Source organism: Orcinus orca, chromosome 17, assembly GCF_937001465.1.
Source record: "Orcinus orca chromosome 17, mOrcOrc1.1, whole genome shotgun sequence".
Lineage (NCBI taxonomy): Eukaryota > Metazoa > Chordata > Mammalia > Artiodactyla > Delphinidae > Orcinus > Orcinus orca.
The window spans coordinates 42,129,174-42,153,309 of NC_064575.1; the positions used below are offsets into that span (position 1 = coordinate 42,129,174).

General features: G+C 37.3%; 1 protein-coding gene across 2 annotated transcripts in view; it reads left to right on the forward strand.

Annotated features, from left to right (window-relative positions):
* Positions 1 to 790: 790 nt before the first annotated feature.
* NECAB1 (N-terminal EF-hand calcium binding protein 1) overlaps positions 791 to 24,136 on the forward strand; it is a 259,253-nt gene continuing 235,907 nt past the window's right edge. The window contains exons 1-2 of one of the 2 annotated variants that reach the window (XM_033411712.2): positions 791 to 1,124; positions 8,008 to 8,032. In XM_033411712.2, the coding sequence (XP_033267603.1) occupies positions 1,026 to 1,124; positions 8,008 to 8,032 (124 nt within the window). In that variant the 5' untranslated portion in view covers positions 791 to 1,025. The remainder of the gene's footprint in view (positions 1,125 to 8,007; positions 8,033 to 24,136) is intronic. The other variant, XM_004283224.3, reaches the window with a different exon arrangement.

Consider the following 24,136-nt stretch of genomic DNA (forward strand, 5'->3'; position numbering starts at 1 on the left):
ATGGAAGGTGAGATTACCATTTTTGCAGACCTCAAATGTTGAATAATTGCCCTCGTTTACATTCTTAAGCATAGATAGGTATTGCATCCTTTATTGTGACTTCACCTTTGGAAAACTTGCTTGAACATTACCTGACAATCTTTTCCCCATAGAGAACTTTTTTTTTTTTTTTTTTGATGCTCACTGTATGCAGAGTCCATACCCTTGACCATGGCACTATCACATTTAAGCCACAGAACCCTTTGAGGTAAGCACTGCTATTGTGATTCATTTTCCTGATGAGGAAAACCGAGACTAAATGATTTAGTAACTTGCTAGATCACAAAATGACAAATTAACCAGGGCAGGTTCTGAACCTGGGCATCCAAGATTCCAAAAATGTGTGATTTTATCCTCACACTAATCCAGCCCCTCTTTAGTTGGTGGTATCCATTTACCGGTCTTTAGGGAGGGTAGGAAAGACAGGTGCACTTGTTCAAAAGCAAAGTTGGCAAAACCTCTTGGAATCTCTCTTAACTCATACGATTTCTACCCGGGGTGAGCTTAGGGGCGTCCTTACTTTGTGCTCTTGCTTCTCAAGACACCTTTCCATCTGTTCCCCCTCTCTGTCTGGGCTACCTCCTTTCTCGCTGCATGTGGGACTGTTCTGGAGTGGGCAGATACCTCAGTATTACATTCAGCCAAGGCCGATGGCGGTGCAGGAAGCGGGGGACGGTCATAGTCCACTCCCCCACAAAGTGGAGCAGCGCTTTGCTACGTGCAGGGATGAGACTGATCCAGTCGCTGCAGCCAAGAGAAGTGGGGGAGGTGCGAGTCAGAGCGCGTGGGAGCGCTGGGGGACAGAGGTAAGGAGCGGGAGAGCGAGCCAGAGAGAGACAGGAGTGAGGCTCGCCGGGAAGCGAACACCAGCTCCGGATCCCGAGCCCAGCGGCAGGCGGGGCAGAGACGGCAGTGCGGCATCCTTTGCCTGAGTCTGTGCAGCCGCCGAGCTCCACTCCCGCTCCCGGCCATCAGGGCTCCCAAGAATGGAGGATTCCCGGGAGACGTCGCCGTCCTCCAACAACTCCTCGGAAGAGCTCAGCTCTGAGCTGCAGCTGTCAAAGGGCATGTCGATCTTCCTCGAAGTAAGTACAGAGGGAAGGTGTTAGATCAGTGCCCCTCCCCGCCCCCACCCACCGCCATCGTCTTTTTTCTTACTCGGGAGGAGGGGTGTCGGCCCAGGAGCTGATCAGCCAGTGTTTTGCCCCCAGAACACCGGAGAGAACTACCTTCTACTTCGCTTCCCTCTCTCCCTGGTAAACCACCCAGTTAAATGCTGGAGAAATGACCACCACTCAACTTGTAAAAACGGCTGTCCCAGACCTAAAACGTGGGGCTTAACAACCCTTAATAAATTCCCAAAGTTAAATTTCTCAACAGCCTGGATTCCAATAGGGACTATGTTTGTAAATACAACAGTCTCCATAGGGGTGGGGGGAGTTGTCCCAACTCATCTCTAATGTGCTCTGTTTGCAGCACCCACCTCGCAGATTCTCTGTGGTGACCAAGGGAATCGGTAGAAGTGGCAATGCCTCACCTCCTCCTCCAGTCCCCTAGAAAACACTTTGAAAACATATTTGTTTTTCATTTTTACCAGCGGTGGCCAAGATCTCTTTCATAATGATCCTTTTTTCACGGCCATATCCTATTTTTCCATTTTCCTGCTCTGTTATTGGCCTTCTGTACCTCTCCAAGTTGTAATTACTGTCATTATCTTCATCAGTTCAAGCATTTAGCTGTTCTTCTTTTGGACCTCTCCCTGGCTTCAGTATTGATTCTCTTCCTCCATTTCTCTGCTGTTGATGATCAGTTTTGTTCATTCTTTATTTCCCTTTCTCTGATATTTTTCTGCCTTCATGCTATGGTTTCTATCTCTATAGCAGTTTTATTTCTTATTTGTTTCTCGATTTTGCTTTACTCTTCTTCCTGCTGGTCTCTATATTTCTCACCCTTTTGTTCAGCTCTTTTCTCTGCCTTTAGGTTTTGTGGTTTTCCTATCCCTCAGTTTCCTGCGGGGCACCCAGCTCTCTCAGCTTCTCAGTTGTCACATTCATGCTGTCCCCTGAGGTAGTTTCTGGCTCAGTGGGGACAATTCTGGCATGATAAAAGATGGGCAAAGGGCATTGAAGAGTGATTCGTGCTCTTTCCTCTAACCTTCTCTGAGTTATCATTTCTTATTAAAATCAAGGTGAGGGGACCAGAGGCCAAATACATTTATTTATTTGTGGAGCAATGAAAATATGAGGAAACCAAATTATTAGTATCATGATGGTGAAGCAGAAATGATGAATATAAGGGAGAGGAGGCAAGGAGCCCTCCCAAGTTTATTTTGAATGGATTAGCTTGAATTTTTTAATTGGGAGAGAAAACACCTATCAATAATTAAACCTAGTGTAAGGCAAAAATATAGATAAGGTTCAACTTTGTTTCCTAGCAGCCTTCTCTTCTCATCACCATGCAGCTGCAATTGGGGATACAGGCATTCTGGACAGGCCATCTTCTTCCCACCAATACACATGTGGGATTCCAATTTCTTCCACTCAATAGGATTGTTAATACCTCATTCTTAATGAGGTATTAACAATACTAATGAGCACTAATCTCTGCTTAGTTTGGGTCAATCAGATGATGTTATTGGTGCTAATGGTTAAACTGGCTGATATTATTCCTTTTAAGTCTTGCCATTCAAGGCAAAAAAGCCTCTGAGGAACTAAGCAGGTAGAAAGAGGAGGCACACAGCACACCAGAGAAGGAAATCCTCAGGGACAGAGAGTCAGGACCCCTGAAAATCATCTCAGTTATAAGTTTGATGGCTAAACTGCCATGAAGTTGATTCAGAGAGAGAAAGAGGGGCTTCCATTCATTCTGAGCTGATCTTCAGCCTGTCCCCAAAGGATAACAAGTGCTTCCCTAAGACTTTTTTATTTTTCTGGAAGTGTATTTAATTTATTTAATTAATTAATTTATTATTTATTTATTTTTCTTCCAGTTTTATTGAGATATAATTGACTTACAGCACTATATAAGTTTAAGGTGTACAGCATAATGTACACCTTAATATATCCATAATGTGCACTTACGTACATCATGAAATGATTACCTCAATAAGTTTAGTGAACATCCATCATCTTGTATAGATACAAAATTTTAAAAATAGAAAGAAATTTTTCCTTGTGATGAAAACTCTTAGGATTTACTCTTTTAACAACTTTCACATATAACATGCAGTGTTGTTGATTATATTTATCATGTTGTTCATCATATTCCTAGTACTTATGTATCTTATAACTGGAAATTTGTACCTTTTGACCACCTCCTCCAATTTCTTCTCCTCCACCCCTGCCTCTGGTGACCACAAATGTGACCTCTTTTTCTATGAATTTGTTTGTTTGTCTGTTTTTTAATATAGTTGACTTATACCACTATGTTAGTTCCTATTTAACAACACAGTGAGCTGACATTTCCATACATTTCAAAATGATCACCATGATAAGTCTAGTTAAGATCTGTCATACAAAGATACTACATAGTTATTGACTATTTCCCCACATTGTAGATTTCATACCTGTGACTCATTTATATTGCAACTGAACGTTTGTACCTCTTAAACTCCCTTAGTTATTTTTCTTTCCCCCACCCCTCTCTCCTCTGTCAATCACCTTTTTGTTCTCTCTATCTATAACTGTTTCTTTTTTGTTATGCTTGATCATTTGTTTTGTTTTATAGATTCTACATATAAGTGATATCATACAGCATTAATCTTTCTCTGCCTGACATATTTCACTTAGCATAATACCCTCTAGGTCCATCCACTTGTCACAAATGGCAAGATTTCATTCTTTTTTTTATGGCATATATTTTTATATTGCATATATGTACCACTTCTGCTTTATCTATTCATCTATTAATGGCCACTTAGGTTGGTTCCACATGTTGGCTATTGTAAACAATGCTGCAATGAACATAAGGGGGCATATATCTTTTCTAATTACTGTTTTCTTTTTCTTCAGATAAATACACAGGAGTAGAATTTCTGGATAATACGATAGTTCTATTTTTTGAGGAATCTTCATACTGTTTTCCATAGTGGCTGCACCAATTTACATTGTCACCAATAGTGCATGAGGGTTCCCTTTTCTCCACATCCTCTCCAGTACTTGTATTTGTTGTCTTTTTTGATAATAGCCATCCTAACAGGTGTGAGGTGATATTTCATGGTGGTATTGATTTGCATTTCCCTGATGATGAGTGATGTTGAGCATCTTTCCATGTGCCTGTTGATCATCTGTATGTCTTCCTCGGAAAAAAGTCTGTTAAGATCTCCTGCCCAGTTTTTAATTGGATAATTGGTTTTTTGGTGTTGAGTTGTACAACTTCCTTGTGTATTTTGCATATTAACCCCTTATCAGATATGTCATTTGCAAATATCTTCTCCCATTCAGTAGATGGAGTTTTTGTTTTGTCGATAGTTTCCTTCACAGTGCAAAAGCTTTTAAGTGTGTAGTACCATTTGTTTACTTTTGCTTTTGTTTCCCTTTACTGAGTAGACATATTCAAAAAAATATTACTAATAGTGATGTTAAAGTGTGTACTGCCTATATTATCTTCTAGAATTTATATAGTTTCAGTCTTACATTTAAGCCTTTAATTCATTTTGAATTTATTTTTGTGCATGGTATGAAAGAATAGTCCAGTTTGATTCTTTTGTATGTAGCTGTTCAGTTTTCTCAACACTTTTTTTTTTTTTTTTTGGCCGCACCATGCAGCTTGTGGGATCTTATTTCCCTGACCAGGGATCAAACCCGGGCCCCAGAAGTGAAAGAACTGAGTCTTAACCACTAGACCAGCAGGGAATTCCCTTCAACACCATTTATTGAATAGGCTTTTTCCTCATATATATTCTTGCCTCCTTTGTGGTAGATTAATTGGCCATATAAGTGTGGGTTTATTTCTAGACTCTATTCTGTTCCATTGATCTATGTGTTTGTTTTTGTGCCAGTACAATACTGTTTTGATTACTGTGCCTTTGCAGTATAGTTTAAAATCAGGAAGCATGATACCTCCAGCTTTGTTCTTTCTCAAGATTGTTTTGGTTATTTGTGGTCTTTTATGTTTCCATACAAATTTTAGAATTATTTTTTCTAGTTCCGTGAATGCCATTGGTATTTTGATAGGGATTACACTGAATCTGTAGATTACCTTTGGTTTTAACAATATTAATTGTTAATATTGTTAATATTAATTGTTAACATTTTAACAATATTAATTTTCTAATCCATAAACATGGTATATCTTTTCATTTGTTTATGTTGTCCTCAATTTCTTTTATCAGTGTTTTATAGTTTTCTGAGTACAGGTTTCTTACCTCCTTAGGTTTATTCCTAGGTAATTTATTCTTTTTGATGTCATTGTATATGGGACTGTTTTCTTACCTTCTCTTTTAGATAGTTCACTGTTAGTGTATAGATATGCAACAGATTTCTATATATTAATTTTGTAGCCTGGAACTTTGCCAAACCCATAATGAGTTCTAGTAGTTTTTTTGTGATATATTTAGGATTTCCTATATATAATATCATGTCATCTGTGAACAATGACAATTTTACTTCTTCCTTTTTTGTGTTAGCCTGCTGGTGGGCAGGGCCAGGGCCCAGGGTGTCCTGGGGTTGGTGCTAGCCTGCTGGTGCATGGGGTTGGTGGACACTTAGGTCACTTCCATATCTTGGGAATTGTAAATAATGCTTCTATGAACATTGAGCTGCATGTATCTTTTTTAATTAGTGTTTTTGTTTTTTTTAGATATATACCCAGGAGTGGAATTGCTGGGTCATATGGTAGTTCTACTTTTAGTTTTTTGAGAAATCTCCATTACTATTTTCCACAGTGGCTGCACCAATTAATATTCCCACCAACAGTATACAAGTGTTCCCTTTTCTCCATATCCTTGCTAGTATTTTTTATTTGTGTCCTTTTGCATAATAGCCATTCTGATCGGTGATATCTCATTGTAGTTTTGATTTGCATTTCCTTGATGATTAACAATGTTGAGCATTTTTTCATGTGCCTGTTGGCCATCTGCATTTCCTCTTTGGAATAATGTCTATTCAGCTCTTCTGCCCATTTTTAATTTTTTTTTTGATGTTGAGTTGTATGAGCTGTTTATATATATTGGTATTAATCTTTTATCAGTCATATCATTTGCAAATATTTTCTCCCAGTGAGTATTGTCTTTGCAATATGGTAAAGGGACAGTTTCTTTGGTACTGTGTATAACATAGCTGTGTATTATATTATCCAGATTTTTTTTCTAGCAGTATACATTATCAGTTAGGGCTAATTTGATTGCTGTTAACAGAAAAAAATAACCCAAACTATTTTAAGATTTTAAAAAATAACAATTTATTGACTCTTGTAATGAAAAGCAGAAATCATCTTTTCAGGATGGCTTGATCAGGGGCTCAGAGAGTGTCATCAAGATCCAGTTTCTCTCAGCCTCTGGATACTCCTTTCTTGAATGTTAGTTATTTCCAGGTTGTATATTATATTAACTTCCTAGGCCTTTTATAATAAAGTACTAAACAAATGGTGGTTTAAACAACAAAATTTACTCTCTCAGTTCTGGATGTTAGAGGGGTGAAATCAAGGTGTGGGTAGGACCATACTCCCTTTGAAGGCCCTAGGGGAGAATCTGTTCCATGCCTGTCTCCTAGCTTCTAGTGGTGACCATCAGCCCTTGGCATTCCTTGGCTTGCAGCTGTATCACTCCAATATCTGTCCCTGTTATCACATAGCCTTCTTCTTTGTGTCTCTGCATCTCTGAATTGCTCTCCTTATAAAGTCACCAACCATTGGATTTAGGGTCCAATCCAGTAAGGTCTTAGTTTGATTACAACAAAGACTGTATTTCCAAACAAGGTCACATTCACAGTTACTAGGGATTAGGACTTCAACATTTGTTTTGGGGCAATACAGTTCAACCCGTGACATATATAATTACAACAAAGCAGCTCCTTACCTATATTTTCCTAGGTTCAAAGTCAACAGAAGATAAAATGTTTCTCTCTTGACAACTCAAGGAAAACCATGGCTTCATTGGCTTTATTGGGCTAATGCCTGAGTAATCACTGTAGCCAGAGGAGTATGACACTCTTTACTAGGCTTGAGTACTCTGCCCAACCCTGGAACACATGGTCCAAGACTGGAGGAAAGATTGGTTTCCCAGAAGAAAATTAGAAATCTTTACTAAAGATACTGGATGGTCAAGCAGTTCATATTTATCAAAGACAATTTAAGATAGTCCCAGATAATAAATTAACTCATAAAAGTAAGATATACTATAGATGCAAGAGCTCCTATTTATCCACAATTTATTATTTTTGTTCCTGTTTATTCCCCATGTTATTATATGATTGACTTACATTAAATAGCACATATTTAAAGTGAAAGGTTGATGCATTTTCACATATTTATATATATGTGAAACTTTTACCACAATCAAGAAAATAAATATATCTACCATCCTAAAAAGTTTCCTCATGCCCTCTTGCAATTCAGCCCTCTCTGCCCTTGCATTCCTACACAACCCTTAATCTGCTTTCTGTTACTATTTGTATTTTCTAGAATTTTATATAAATGGAATAATATATCTTCTTTTGTGTCTAGGTTTTTTACTCAGCATAATTACTTTGAGATCTATCCAAGTTATTGTATGCATCAAGAGCTCATTCCTTTTTATTGCTCAGGAGTATTCATTGTATGGATACACCATGACTTGTTTGTCCATTCACTTGTTTATGGACATTAGGGTATTTTTAATTTTTTACTATTGTAAAGAAATATTTCAACTGGGAAAACTTTATTTTAAATTGGAATTTCTTTCATTTAATAATGGGTAAATTATGTGGGAGTATAATGTTTGCTGCAATACTTACAAAAATGGTGATAAAATGTTTCCTTTTTCTTTTCCAGATACTGAGGAGAGCAGACAAAAATGGTAAGAGCAAAAGTCTACAGTTTTTACTTATTAATCTCTTACTGTTTAGATCACTTTATATAGAATAATATGGAAGAGAGAGGGGAACACAAGAAATTGACACATAAAATGTCAGTTTCTTGTACCAGTAAGAGTTTAAGGAGAGTTCATGGCTCCAGTTTAGGCGAGTTCATCAGAAGTTGACAGAGGTATCTGCATTTGACAGGAAGATGGAATTTATGCCTTTGAAGTGAGGAGCCATCATACTTGGGCTCTAGCTTTCCCTTTTGTGTTGTGCTTTAAACTAATTTTAAAGTAATAATAGCTTCTATTTGTTGAGTATCTACTGGGGTAAGTGCTTTGCATTCATTGTTTCTTAGAGTTATCAAATATAGATCTGAGACTTGAACTTTAGTCTGTGTGACACCAAAGTCCAGGCTCTCAACATTGAACTTTATAGTGGCCTTGGGGCTAATACACTCTAAGATGGTTACCTGGAAGCATGTATTACAGACTTATCTCCACTCCATGGCTCTTGAGCATAGCTCTCCCAGTCGAATTGTATGCACTGTGAGTGATAATCTATAGAGGCAGACAAGTAGCAGAAACCAGAAGGAAAAATTGTTTTGTCAAAAGAACTAAAGTTGAAATGACGCCTGCACAAAGTCCAATTATAAGCTGTCATAAGCAATATCTTTTGAATCCTTCATTCCACTATAAATTTTGTTCCACAGAATACCAAATCAGAGATTATTGAATTTATTCTGCTGCTGTAGTGTAAGTACATAACAGAGCTATACTCTTGACAAGAGTTTCTTGACAAATTTAGGGTTCAAAAAGTCCTTTTCTTGAATCCAGTTCTTATATATGGGGAGAAATTACAGGCAGAATCTAGATCTGACAGACATGTGTTGTAGTCTAGTTGCCCATTAAGCTGCCAGATCAAGGAAAGCTTGACTGGCACTCAACACCTTGCCACACAACAGAAAAGATATAAATCTAAGGAGCAATAAAATAGTGCCCCAAATCCTGATAATATTTAACTGTGCCTACCCAATTAAATGTCTTCTCAAACTATGTTGCAGTCAAAGGGTTTTTTTTTTCACTTGAACCACTTGATTAATTTTTAAGACAGACATAATGATGCTATCATCTTGTCTCCTCATTCTACTCATTGGCCTATGCTTGATATCTAGCTCCAGTGATGCTGAAAGCACAACTGAGTAGTCCATTTGTCTCCATGCTACCTGCCTCTACTTTGGCAGCCATTTTCAGCTCAGAAATACCTTGTCTCCCTCTCTACCTAAGATCCTAATTCTCTCGAGGCTACACTTTCCTTTCCTTGGACCCCAATGCTCTGATAGAGGGTCAGTATTACCTTTGTATCTATCACTTTTCTTTCCATCAAAACTTACCTCCTTGGCAGCCCACTATCATAACCCATGATATGGGTTATGCACACAATTTAATGGATTTTAACATAATTTCATATGTTATGCCATGTAGAGTGGTCATTGGCACTGGCAACCCCATGTGGTCCCATTCAGTTCCATGTTTCCTCACCTGTCTCATTCCCCCCATATGATACCTCTACCCTTCTTGTTCCCTTTCCTAGTGCCCAATCCCAATGTGTTGTCAAAGCTACCTGTCCTTCTGCTCTTGTTCCCACAATCTTCACCATGCATCCTCCTCTGCAGCCCTCTGAAGCACTTGGGGCTCCACATGCCACACTTCTGTGGTGTTGTCCCTGCTTTCATCTCCACCTGCTCTGGCCTTTCAACCCTTAGTCAGCTTGAGAACTCTGAGGTATTTCTTACATTCCTGGTCAAAGGCACTTTATCTGGGAAGCACTCATCAACTCCACCAGAGAGAGCCCCACCCTCTCTCTCCATACTTTGGCATGTATTGATTATTGCCCTTTGTGAGGACTAAAATTGTTTGTTGGTGATTCTACTTCTCTAAACCAAACATGCCTTTCTATGGTAAGGAACTTGTCTTATGAGTAGACACTATGCCTAGGCAATACTAGGTGCTCAATGGATATTTGTTTAATGAATTAATAATAATTAAGTACATTCTACTCCATTATCCATCTCCCTTCCCTCTGTCCACTCTTCCCTCTGCCTTTCATCCCACTTTACTCTTCTCCCTCATTCTCAGTGTAAAGTGAGGGGAAGACAGGGTCAGGCAGGTATGGGTTTAAATCACAGCTATGCCACCTAGTAGCTGTGTGACTTTGGGTAAGTAACAAACTCTGTACCCTCAGCTTTCTCATCTACAAAATAGAGATAATGACATCTACCTATGTCATGGAGTTTTAAATAATAAATGAGATAACATATGAAAATTTCCCAGGGCAGTGCATAACATATAGTAAGAATTTATACCTGCTCATTTTTCTGGTATTATTAGGATTAATGTGATCAGTATACTACTGAAAGCCTGAGTTGTTTTTGTGTTGTGGTGCTTTGGAGACACTTGGTGACATTCTAGTCATTTTTATTTCAGTGGAGTTTAGTTGGAAAAGCAGACTATTTAACATACAAGCAGAATTGAAAAACAGGAAAAGGATAGGGATAATCTAATGTAAATGAGAGGATATTAGCATAAAAAATCTTTCTGTACCATGTGCTCATCACATTCTGTATTGGCAAATAAACAGATGCTACATGTACTTCTCACATGATAGAATACCTTATGGACTGCATAATTGGTGATGGAATAACACAGGGAATAAGGGACTATAAGCAGTATGAGAGATAGCGTGCCACAGTACAGATTTAATTTTGGAATCTATCTCACATGAAAGGGAAGCTTCTGGAGAAATTGGAAAAAAATAATACATGATTAGAGAGATCTTGGCGGGGGGTTGGTTGTTGTTTTTAAATCATAGACTAGGGTCCTAGACCTAAAGATAGACCTTAAAATAGTATTGTATAACAGAGACACAAGTGCTTTGATCTAAAGAGCCTAAAATTAAACACAGAAATGCAAAACTTCTATGCAGGTCGAATGAAAATGGAAATGATAACATGGGCATTTGTAAAATATACAAAAAGAATTTTTTTAACATTCTCAAAGGGCAAAATAAAAAGGCTCATTGTAATGAATAATATCATCTAATTCCTCTTGTAGATGTGCATTTGCTAAGATCTGCTGCCATCCTTGATCTACCTTTCTTGGTCAGCAAATAGGCAGGCTATATGAATGACACTTTTGATCCCAATGTAACGACTGATCTCTTTAAGAGATCATTATAGTTCTCCTCAGTGGCCTTTAGACCACTCCAATAACCTGTACATTGTAAATCTGTGAGGGTAGAGACCATGCCTATTACACATAGCACCAGGCCCACAGTGGTGAGCCAAATGCCTGTCACAACATAGGTGCTCAATAAATATTTGTAACTTTATTTGTAAGAAGTGCATTACCAAAAATTTGACCTTGAAAACTGAAGAAACGTAATCATATATATCAGTTAATCAAACTAAGCACTGTTATTGTTTATTAATCAATAGTATTTGTAAAATTTATTGAGGATATATTATGGGCTACACCCTACACTAGATGCTTTGTATATATTGTCTTCAGTTATTATGAAAAGTCTACAGAATAGCCAGTTTAGATTGGTGGTAAGAACACAGGCTTTAGTTTTATGACTTTGAGCAAGTTACTCAACTTCCCCTTGCCTCAGTTTCCTCATTTGTGAAAGCCGGGTAATATTATTTCTTTTATGCCTCTAAAACTCTTAGTCTTGATCTTGCATATAGTAGTAATTGTACAATATTTTTAGCTATTTTTAATATTTCTCCTTTTTTTAGGTGAAGCTCAGAGAGTTTAAATAATTTTTCTGGGTTATATTGTATGTTAACAGCAGAATTTTGAACTCAGGTTTATCTGACTCCAAATTTGGTGATCTTTTCACTTTACTGTATATGGCACATATATGTGTACTTCAGTCTACAAATATATAAATATAATTATAACCTGAATTTGCAAAGAGCTTGAATATGATATTCTGATTTCCCGATGCACTAGTTTTCTTGACTTAATGCACTAATTTTCTTGGTAATATGAAAGAATTATGACTCTTTGAATGACTAATCTACTTCAAGAAAATAATGCTGGCATTAAAACCCCTGGTCTAAGAACTGTTGTTGTATATGTGTGTTTAGAAATATTTTGAAGATTTCATTGGATCATTATATAACTAATGTTATTAGATTAAATGAGAATTTCTAAGAGTCTTTTAATTTGGTTACCCAAAGTTTGGTTTATTCAGTTAAAATGTAAGAATATGACCTCAAGTAGAGGGGTGAAACAAAGGTTCTGGTAAGTAGGAATGTTTTTTTGAAGACAGAAACTTTCAGAGTACCATCGAGAGGCCAGATTCTATGTTTCCTGTGTATTAATAACAAGGCTGTCCTTTGACAAGAGCTACTTAGCCAAGTTTCACTGGCCCCCCCACTGGATGCCACAGTCCCTCTGATCTTCTAATAAGGGATATGAGACACAAATAAAGATGACAAGATTAAGGACTGGGTGCTGTAAAGTAGGATTACTGGCATAAGGCTGATTTTCATTTCGTAATGCCTCACTATTTCTCAAACATTTTGGTGAAAATTAGTGAAACTGAGAATCAGATAGCTTATTACAGAGGAGGGTTCTCAGAGAGCTCTAGATTCATGTTTGCTCTCAGGCATAGGCAAACTTGCAAACTCTTCCTACACATCTGCCAGCTTGAAAGTCAAAGAAAAGTCTAATAAGAGTGATTCATTAAACAAACAAGCAAACAAGCATACAAAAAACACCTCATACCCTAACAATGACCCTACTGGGAGAAGTGATTCATCAAGGAGTTCAATATGTGGGAGCGCACAAGTGAAAGTCCTGACTGTAATGATTTGTCTTAAATTAAAAAAAAAATTTATTGAAGTATAGTTGATTGACAGTATCGTTCAGTTATACACACACACACACACACACACATATATATATATATATTCTTTTTTTTTTTTTTTTTTTTGCGGTATGCGGGCCTCTCACTGCTGTGGCCCCTCCCATTGTGGAGCACAGGCTCCAGACGTGCAGGCTCAGGCCATGGCTCACTGGCCCAGCCGCTCGGCGGCACGTGGGATCCTCCTGGACCGGGGCACGAACCTGTGTCCCCTGCATTGGCAGGCGGGCTCCCAACCACTGCGCCACCAGGGAAGCCCTATATATATTCTTTTTCAGATTCTTTTCACATATAGTTTATACATAATACTGTGTATAGTTCCCTGTGCTACATTGTAGATCCTTGTTGATTATCTGTTTTATACATAGTAGTGTTATGTTAATACATAGTAGTAAGGTTAATCCCAGCCTCCTAATTTATCCCTCCTCCCACCCATCTTTCCCCTTTGGTAACCATAAATTTGTTTTCTATGTCTGTGAGTCTCTTTCTATTTTGGAATTAAGTTCATTTGTGTCTTTTTTTTTCTTTTAGATTCCATATATAAGCAATGTCATATGATATTTGTCTTTGTTTAGCTTACTTCACTTTGTATGATAATTTCTAGGTCTATCCATTTTGCTGAAATGGCATTATTTTATTCTTTTTTATGGTTGAGTAATACTTCATTGTGTGTGTGTGTGTGTGTATGTATATATATATATATATACCACATCTTCTTCATCCATTCATCTATCAATGGACATTTAGTTTGCTTCCATGTCTTCACTATCGTAAATAGGGCTGAAATGAACATTGGGGTGCATGTATCTTTTTGAAATATGGTTTTCTCTGGATATATGCCCAGGAGTGGGATTGCAAGATCATATGGTAGCTCTATTTTTAGTTTTTTAAGGAACTTCCATACTGTTCTCCATAGTGGCTGTACCAGTTTACATTCCCACCAACAGTGTAGGAGGGTTCTTTTTCTCCACACACTCTCCAGCATTTACTGTTTGTAGACTTTTTGATGATGGCCATTCTGACTGGTGTGAGGTGATACCTCATTGTAGTTTTGATTTGCATTTCTCTAATAATTAGTGTTGTTGAGCATCTTTTCATGTGCCTTTTGGCCATCTGTATGTCTTCTTTGGAGAAATGTCTATTTAGATCTTCTGCCCATTTTTGATTGGGTTGTTTGTTTTTGTGATATTGAGCTGCATGAGTTGTCTGTATATTTTGGAGATTTATTCCTTGTCGGTCGTATGATTTGCAAATATTTTCTCCCATTCTGTGGGTTGTCTTTTCGTTTTGCTTATGGTTTCCTTTGCTGTGCAAAAACTTTTAAGTTTAATAGGTCCCACTTTTTAATTTTTGATTTTATTTCCATTACTCTAGGAGGTGGATCCATAAAGATATTGTTGCAATTTATGTCGGAGAGTGTTCTGCCTAAGTTTTCCTCTAAGAGTTTCATAGTAAACAGCCTTACATTTAGGTCTTTAATACATTTTGAGTTTATTTTTGCACATGTTGTTAGAGAATGTTCTACTTTCATTCTTTTACATGTAGCTGTACAGTTTTCGCAGCACCACTTACTGAAGAGACTGTCCTTGCCCTATTGTATACTCTTGCCTTCTTTGTCATAGATTAATTGACCATAGGTGCCTGAGTTTATTTCTGGGCTTTCTATCCACCTCCATTAATCTTAATTTCTGTTTTTGTGCCAATACCATACTGTTTTGATGACTGTAGGTTTGTAGTATAATCTGAAGTCAGGGAGCCTGATTCCTCCAGCTCCGGTTTTTCCTTCTCAAGATTGCTTTGGCTATTTGGAGTCTTTTGTGTTTCCATACAAATTAAAATTTTTTTGCTCTAGTTCTGTGAACAATGCCATTGGTAATTTGATAGGGATTACATTGGATCTCTAGATAGCATTGGATCTGTAGATTGCCTTGGGTAGTGGAGTCATTTTGACAATATTGATTCTTTAAATCCAAGAACATGGTATATCTTTCCAGCTGTTTATGTCTTCTTTGATTTCTTTCATCAGCATCTTATAGTTTTTAGAGTACTGATCTTTTGTCACCTTAGGTAGGTTTATTCTTAGGTATTTTATTCTTTTTGATGTAATGGTAAATGGGATTGTTTCCTTAATTTCTTTCTGATCTTTCATTGTTAGTGTATAAAAATACAAGAGATTTCTCTTTATTAGTTTTGTATCCTGCCACCTTACTGAGTTTGATGAGCTCTCATAGTTTTCTGGTAACATCTTTAGGATTTTCTATGTAGAGTAAGTCCACTACATAAGAACGAGTTCCACTCCAAGAGTGTGTTCGTATGTCCAATTTGTTCATAACTCCAATGAAGTTAACCTAGGTACTCAACTAATACAATCAGCTATATAGTACTGTACTGTAATAGGTTTATAATACTTTTAACACAAATAATACACAACAAACACAAAAAATACAGAAAACATTTTTATTCTTACAGTATAGTACCTTGAAAAGTACAGTAGTATAGTACAACAGCTGGCATACAGGGGCTGATATCATCAAATGAAGAGGCAAGAAGAGTTACTGACTGAAGGAGGGAGAGGAGGTGGGAGATGGTAGAGCTGAAGGATCATCAGCAATAGGAGACGGAGTGCAAGCTACAATGTCACTCAGGCCTGACATTGATGGAATGCATGTTTGCATCTTTGGAAGTTCACAACTTGAAGGTTCGTATGTAGCAGACTTACTTATAGTATCATGTCATCTGCAAACAGTGACAGTTTTACTTCTTTTCCAATTTGGATCCCTTTTATTTCTTTTCTTTGATTGCCATGGCTAGGACTTCCAAAACTATGTTGAATTAAAGCAGTAAGAGAGGACATCCTTGTCTTGTTTCCAATATTAGAGGAAATGCTTTCAGCTTTTCACCATTGAGTGTGATGTTAGCTGTGGGTTTGTCATATGTTGAGGTATGTTCCCCCTATGACCATTGTCTGTAGAATTTTTATTATAAATGGATGTCGAACTTTATCAAAAGGTTTTTTTGCATCTATTGACATGATCATATGGTTTTTATTCTTCAGTTTGTTAATGTGGTGTATCACACTGATTGATTTGCAGATATTGAAAAATCCTTGCATCCCTGGGATAAATTCCACTTGATCATGGTATATGATCCTTTTAATGTATTGTTGGATTCGGTTTGCTAGTATTTTGTTGAGGATTTTTGTGTCTATATTCATCAGTGATATTGGCCTATAATTTTCATTTTTATGGTATTGTTGTCTGGTTTTTGTGTCGGTGTGATGGTGGCCTCATAGAATGAGTTTGGAAGTGTTCATTCCTCTGCAATATTTTGGAATAGTTTTTGAAGGATAGGTGTTAACTCTTCTTTAAATGTTTGATAGAATTCATCTGTGAAACCATCTGGTCCTGGCCTTTTGTTTGTTGGGAGTTTTTAAATCACAGATTAAATTTCAGTACATATAATTGGTCTCATTTTTTGAGGGGTTTTGGTATTAAAGCCAGATTTATTTAGAGTAAATATATGACAGGTATCATTATTTTCTCAAATAGCAATCTCAGGATATCTCACCCATGAAGAAAAGTGATTATGTCATTTCCATAACTTCTGGAGGTTTAGTAACAGTTCTCTCCCCAATCTGATCATACTGACATTGATTCTAAATCAAGGCCAATATGAAAAGGCAAAGAAGATAGCTTGGTTTAGCCAGACAGACAACCTACAATAACAGGAAAAGACACTGTAAGTTACAGTGACCCTATCTCTGCAAAGGTATGAATTTAGACTACACAAGCAGCAACATCTGTAAATATTGAATATGCCCACAATGAGACACCTTTGAACAAGAACAACAGGAAATTCCATTGAGTGACCTTCACATTTTTCCTACAGCTCTGGTCCTATGACGACTTCAAAGTTAAGAATGTGGGAGTGAGAAGACATGCATTTTTACTCTGATCCTACCTCCTTGCAAAAATTCACAAGGTTTCCGGGCCTCAGTTTCCCCATCTGTAAAATGATTGTATTGGGTTCATTCTAGTGTTACAATTTTGGAAGAAAATCCAGTTATCCAACTCATAGTTTCCAATTAAATTTGCTGTGACACTCTGTTGAACCAGCCATTTATTATTCCTTTCAACATGTTCATGCTTTCAAAGTTCAGGTTCAACCATCATTTTTATTTTATTTTTTTAATTTTGATTTAAAGGATAATTTTAATAGTTAAAATGATCGAGTATCCTGTATATGTCAAGATTGCTCTGCATTTTTTTCTTTTTATAATCTCGACAAATCCATAAAGCACATTTTTATAAGACACATTATTGTTATCCCTATCTATATTAGTTTCCTAGGGCTGCTGTAATAAAATTATCACAAATGGTGTGGCTTAAAACAACAGAAATTTATTCTCTCACAGTTATGGATGACCAAAGTCCAAAGTCATGTTGTCGGCATAGCCATACCCCGGAGGCTCTAGGGGAGAATCCTTCCTTGCTTCTTCCAGTTTATGGTGGCTGTGAGGCCACCATAAACTTCGTCTGAGGCCACATCACTGTAATCTTTACCTTTGTCTTCACACTGCCTTCCCTTTATACCTGTGTCTTCTCTTTTTCTGTCTCTTTTTATTTTTTGAATTTTATTATATTTATTTAATTTTTATACAGCAGGTTCTTAATAGTTATCTATTTAATACATATTAGTATATATAGGTCAATCCCAATCTCCCAAATCACCCCACCACAACCATTACCCCCCACCCTCACTTACCCCCCTGGTGTCCATACATTTGTTCTCTACATCTGTGTGTCTATTTCTACCTTGCAAACTGGTTCATCTGAACCATTTTTCTATATTGCACATATATGCATTACTATACAATATTTGTTCTTCTCTTTCTGACTTACTTCACTCTGTGTGACAGACTCCAGGTCCACCAATGTCGCTATAAATGGCCGAATTTCATTCCTTTTTATGGCTGAGTTATATTCCATTGTATATATGTGCCACATCTTCTTTACCCATTCATCCGTTGATGGACACTAAGGTTGCTTCTATGTCCTGGCTATTGTAAATAGTGCTGCAATGAACATTGTGGTACATGACTCTTTTTGAATTATGGTTTTCTCTGGGTATATGTCCAGTAGTGGGATTGCTGGGTCATATGGTAGTTCTAGTTTTAGTTTTTGAAGGAACCTCCATACTGTTCTCCATAGTGGCTGTATCAATTTACATTCCCACCAACATTGCAAGAGGGTTCTCTTTTCTCCACACCCTCTCCAGCATTTACTGTTTGTAGATTTTTTGGTGATGGCCATTCTGACTGGTGTGAGGTGATATCTCATTGTAGTTTTGACTTGCATTTCTCTAATAATTAGTGATGTTGAGCAGCTTTTCATGTGCCTCTTGGCCAACTGTATGTCTTCTTTGGAGAGATGTCTATTTAGGTCTTCTGCCCTTTTTTGGAGTGGGTTGTATTTTTTTAAAATATTGAGCTGCTTGAGCTCTTTATATATTTTGGAGATTAATCCTTTGTCTGTTGATCTGTTTGCAAATATTTTCTCCCATTCTGAGGGCTGCCTTTTCATCTTGTTTATAGTTTCCTTTGCTGTGCAAAAGCTTTTAAGTTTAATTAGGTTCCATTTTTTTATTTTTGCTTTTATTTCCATTACTCTGGGAGGTGCGTCAAAAAAGACCTTGCTGTGATTTATGTTAAAGAATGTTCTTTCTATGTTTTCCTTTAAAAGTTTTATAGTGTCCCATCTTACATTTAGCTCTTTAATCCATTTTGAGTTTAATTTTGTGTGTAGTGTTAGGGAGTGTTCTCGTTTCATTCTTTTGCTTGTAGCTGTCCAGCTTTCCTAGTCCCACTTATTGAAGAGACTATCTCCTCCATTGTATATTGTTGCCTCCTTTGTCACAGATTCGTTGACCATAGGTGCATGGGTTTATCTCTGGGATTTCTATCCTGTTCCATTGATCTATATTTCTGTTTCTGTGCCAGTACCATATTGTCTTGATTACTGTAGCTTTGAGTATAGTCTGAAGTCAGGGAGTCTGATTCCTCCAACTCTGTTTTTTTCCCTCAAGATTGCTTTGGCTATTTGGTGTATTTTGTGTCTCCATACAAATTTTAAGATTTTTGTTCTAGTTCTGTAAACCATTGGTAATTTGATAGTGATTCCATTGAATCTGTATATTGCTTTGGGTAATATACTCACTTTCACAATATTGATTCTTCCAATCCAAGAACATGGTATATCTCTCCATCTGTTTGTGTCATCTTTGATTTCTTTCATCAGTGTCTTATAGTTTTCTGAGTAGAGGTCTTTTACCTCCTTATGTAGGTTTATTCCTAGTTATTTTATTCTATTATTTTTTTGCAGTGGTGAATGGGATTGTTTCCCTATTTTCTCTTTCTGACCTTTTGTTGTTAGTGTATAGAAATGTAAGAGATTTCTGTGCATTAATTTTGTATCCTGCAAATTTACCAGATTCACTGATTAGCTCTAGTAGTTTTCTGGTGGCATCTTTAGGATTACCTATGTATAGTACCATGTCATCTGCAAACAGTGACAGTTTTACTTCTTTTCCAATTTTTATTCCTTTTATTTATTTTTCTTCCCTGATTGTTGTGGCTAAGACTTCCAACACTATGTTGAATAATAGTGGTGAGAGTGTACATCCTTGTCTGGTTCCTGATCTTAGAGGAAATGCTTTCAGTTTTTCACCATTGAGAATGATGTTTGCTATGGGTTTTGTCATATATGGCTTTTATTATGTTGAGGTAGGTTCCTTCTGTGCCCACTTTCTGGCAAGTTTTTAATCATAAATCAGTGTTGAGTTTTGTCAGAAGCTTTTTCTGCATCTATTGAGATGATCATATGGTTTTTCTCCTTCAATTTGTTAATATGTGGTGTCACATTGATTGATTTGTGTATATTGAAGAATCCTTGCATCCCTGGGATAAATCCCACTTGATCATGGTGTATGATCCTTTTAATGTGTTGTTGGATTCTGTTTGCTAGTATCTTCTTGAGGATTTTTGTATGTATATTCATCAGTTATATTCGTCTGTAATTTTCTTTTTTTGTAGTATCTGTCGGGGTTTGGTATGAGGGTGATGGTGGCCTCATAGAATGAGTTTGGGAGTGTTCCTTCCTCTGAAATTTTTTAGAAGAGTTTGAGAAGGATAGATGTTAGCTCTTCTCTAAATATTTGATAGATTTCACCTGTGAAGCCATCTGGTCCTGGACTTTTGTTTGTTGTAAGATTTTTAATCACAGTTTCAGTTTCATTACTTGTGATTGGTCTGTTCATATTTTCTATTTTATCCTGGTTCAGTCATGGGAACGTTATACCTTTCTAAGAATTTGTCCATTTCTTCCAGGTTGTCCATTTTATTGGGATAGAGCTGCTTGTAGTAGTCTCTTACGATTCTTTGTATTTCTGTGGTGTCCACTGTAACTTCTCCTTTTTCATTTCTAATTTTATTCATTTGAGTAGTCTCCCTCTTTTTCTTGCTGAGTCTCACTAAAGATTTATCTGTTTTGTTTATCTTCTTAAAGGACCAGCTTTTAGTTTTATTGATCTTTGCTATTGTTTCTAATTTATTTATTTCTTCTCTGATCTTTATGATATCTTTCCTTCTACTAACTTTGGGTTTTGTTTGTTCTTTCTGTAGTTCCTTTAGGTGTAAGCTTAGATTGTTTATTTGAGATTTTTCTTGTTTCTTGAGGTAGCATTGTATTGCTATAAACTTTCCTCTTAGAATTGCTTTTGCTGGGTCCCATAGGTTTTGGATTGTTGTGTTTTCATTTTCTTTTGTCTCTAGGTATTTTTTGATTTCCTCTTTGAATTCTTCAGTGACCCATTGGTTGTTTAGTAGCATATTGTTTAGCCTCCATGTGTTTGTGGGGTTTTATGTGGTTTTTTTCCTGGTTGTTGATTTCTCATTTCAGAGTGTTGTCAATGGAAAAGATGCTTGATATTATTTCAATCTTCTTAAAATTATTCAGATTTTCTTTGTGGCTCAGCATTTGATCTATTCTGCAGAATATACCATGTGCACTTGAAAAGAATGTGTATTCTGCTGCTTTTAAATGGAATGCTCTATAAATATCAATTAAACCAAGCTGGTTTAATGTGTCATTCAAGGCCTATGTTTCCTTATTGATTTTCTGTCTGGATGATCTGTCTATCTATGTAAGTGGAGTGTTAAAGTCCCCCACGCTTATTGTGTTACTGTCAATTTCTCCTTATGTCTGTTAACATTTGCCTTACACATTGAGATCCTCCTGTGTTGGGTGCATATATGTTTACAATTTTTTAATCTTCTTCTTGGATTGATGGCTTGATCATTATGTAGTGCTCTTCCTTGTCTCTTGTAGCATTCTTTATTTTAAAGTCTATTTTATTGATATGAGTTTTGCTACTCCAGCTTTCTTTTGATTTCTCTTTACATGGAATATCTATTCATCCCCCTCACTTTCATTCTGTAATTGTCTCTAGAACTGAAGTGGGTCCCTTGTAGACAACATGTATATGGGTCTTGTTTTGTATTCATTCAGCCAGTCTATGCCTTTTGGTTGGAGCATTTAATCCATTACTTTTAATCATCAATGTATATGTTGTTGTTGCCATTTTGTTAATTGTTTTGGATTTGTTTTCGTAGATCTTTTTTCTTCCTTTCATCTTTTGTTCTCTTCTCTTGGGATTTTATTACCATCTTTAGTGTTGTGTTTGGATTCTTTTTCTTTTTGTGTGTATATCTATTATAGATTTTTCATTTGTTGTTACCATGAGGTTTTGATATATCAGTCTATATGTACACATGATTATTTTATAAAGTTGCTGATTTTTTAATTTCAAATGCATTTCAAATATCTTGCATGTGTACTCCTCTCCTCTTACATTTACTGATTTTGATATAATATTTTTGTGTGGATGATTTCCTACCTTTACTGTATGTTTTTTTTTACCAGTGAGCTTTCCCATTTTGTAATTTTCCTGTTTCTAGTTGTGACCTTTTCTTTTCTGCTTATAGGTTTCTTCAGCATTTGTGTACTTCTGGTTTGGTGGTGTGAATTCTTTTAGTTTTTGTTGGTCTGTAAAGCTTCTTATTTCTCCATCAAATCTGAACAAGAGCCTTGTGGGTAGAGTATTCTTGGTTTCAGGTTTTTCCCTTTCAACATTTTAAATATATTGTGCCACTCCCTTTTGGCCTGTAGAGTTTCTGCTGAAAAATCAGCTGATAGTCTTATGGGGGTTCCCTTGTATGTTATTTGTTGATTTTCCCTTGTTGCTTTTAATATTTTCTCTTTGTCTTTAATTTTTGAGAATTTTATTACTATGTATCTCTGCATGCTCCACCTTGAGTTTATCCTGCCTTGGGACTCTCTGTGCTTCCTGGACTCGGGTGACTGTTTCCCTTCTCATGTTAGGGATATTTTCAGCTATTATCTCTTCAAATATTTTCTCAGGTCCTTTCTCTCCCTCTTCTCCTTCTGGGACCCCTATAATGTGAATGTTGGTGTGTTTGACATTGTCCCAGAGGTCTCTTAAACTGTCCTCATTTCTTTTCATTCTTTTTTCTTTATTCTATTCTATGGCAGTGATTTCCACCACTCTGAATTCCAGCTCACTGATTAATTCTTCTGCCTCATTTATTCTGCTATAGTTTCATTCTAGTGTGGTTTTCATTTCAGTTATTGTATTCTTCTACTCTGTTTGGTTGTTACTTTTATTTTCTATCTCTTTGCTGAGAACTTCCTGTAACTTCCTGATCTGTGCATCCATTCTTTTCCCGAGTTCTTGGATCATCCTTACAATCATTACTTGGATCTCTTTCTTGAGTAGATTTCCTATCTCTACTTCACTTAGTTGTTCTTCTGGGGTTTTATCTTGTTTCTTCATCTGAAACATATTCCTTTTCCATCTCAATTTGTCTAAATTTCTATTTTTATGTACGTAGTAGCTTAGTTACATTTCTCAGCCTTGGAGAAGTGGCCTTCTGTAGGGGATGTCCAATGTGCTTCAGCAGTACACTCCTCTCTCATCACCCAAGCGCCAGGGACCAACTGGTCCCAGGGTAGTTTCTGACCTGCATTTGCAGACTCGGTCCACAGGCTGCAGGATTGTAGTTTCCTTCTTTTTGGTTTCTGCCCCTTGGTGGGGGAGGATGGTCTAGAGGCTTGTGCAGGCTTCCTGGCTGGAGGGGCTGGTGCCTGTCCATTGGTGGGTGGAGCTGGATCTTGGCCCTCTTGTGGGTAGGGTGGTGGAAATGGACATGTATAGAGGTGGCTGTTGGCTCAGGAAGTTTTAGTTAGCCTGTCTCATGATATGTGGGGTTGTGTTCCTGCCCTCTTGGCTGTTTGGCCTGAGACATCCTGGCAGTAGAGCTTACAGGCTGTTCGGTTGGGCCAGGTCTCCATGCCAAGGATCCAAAATGTCTGCCTCCAGCCAGAGGTCACATAGGTGGCTGCTATGTCCACCACCAGCTTTTATGACCCCAGAGAGAGCCACAGCTGTGCCTCGCCTCCCCAGGTGACCCTACAAGACCATTAGATAGGTCTGGCCCACACCCCTATGAAGTCACTACTTTTGCCATGGGTTTTGAAGTGCACGAGACCATGTGTGCATCCTCCAAGAGTGGAGTTTCTGTTTCCCCTAGTCCTGTGGCTCTCCTGCAAACAAGCCCCACTTGCTTTCAAAGCCAACTGCTATGGGGACTCATCATCCTGATGCCGGAACCCTAGGCTGGGGAACATGGCATGAGGCTCAGAGCTCTCACTCCTGTAGGAGAACTTCCACCGTATAATTATTCTCTAGTTTGTGTGTCACCCACACAGGTCTTATGGGATTTGATTGTATAATGAGTTCGCTCTTCCTCCCTTATCATGGTTTAGTCTTTAAGTCTTTGGATATAGAATATAGTTTCTTGGTATATTCCAGTCATTTTGTTCAGCAGTTAGTTGTGATTTTGGTGTGCCTGTGAGAGGAGGTGAGCTCAATGTCCTTTTATTCTGCCATATTGTTGAAACTCCCCTGCTGAAACCTGTGATTCTCCAGTTTTAGATGCTCATTAACAACAACCAGATGAAGAGATATGTAGGGTGAGGTCCTGAACAAAGTAGCTTCTGTGGTTATGGAGTTTAGGGACCTGCACAATGGCA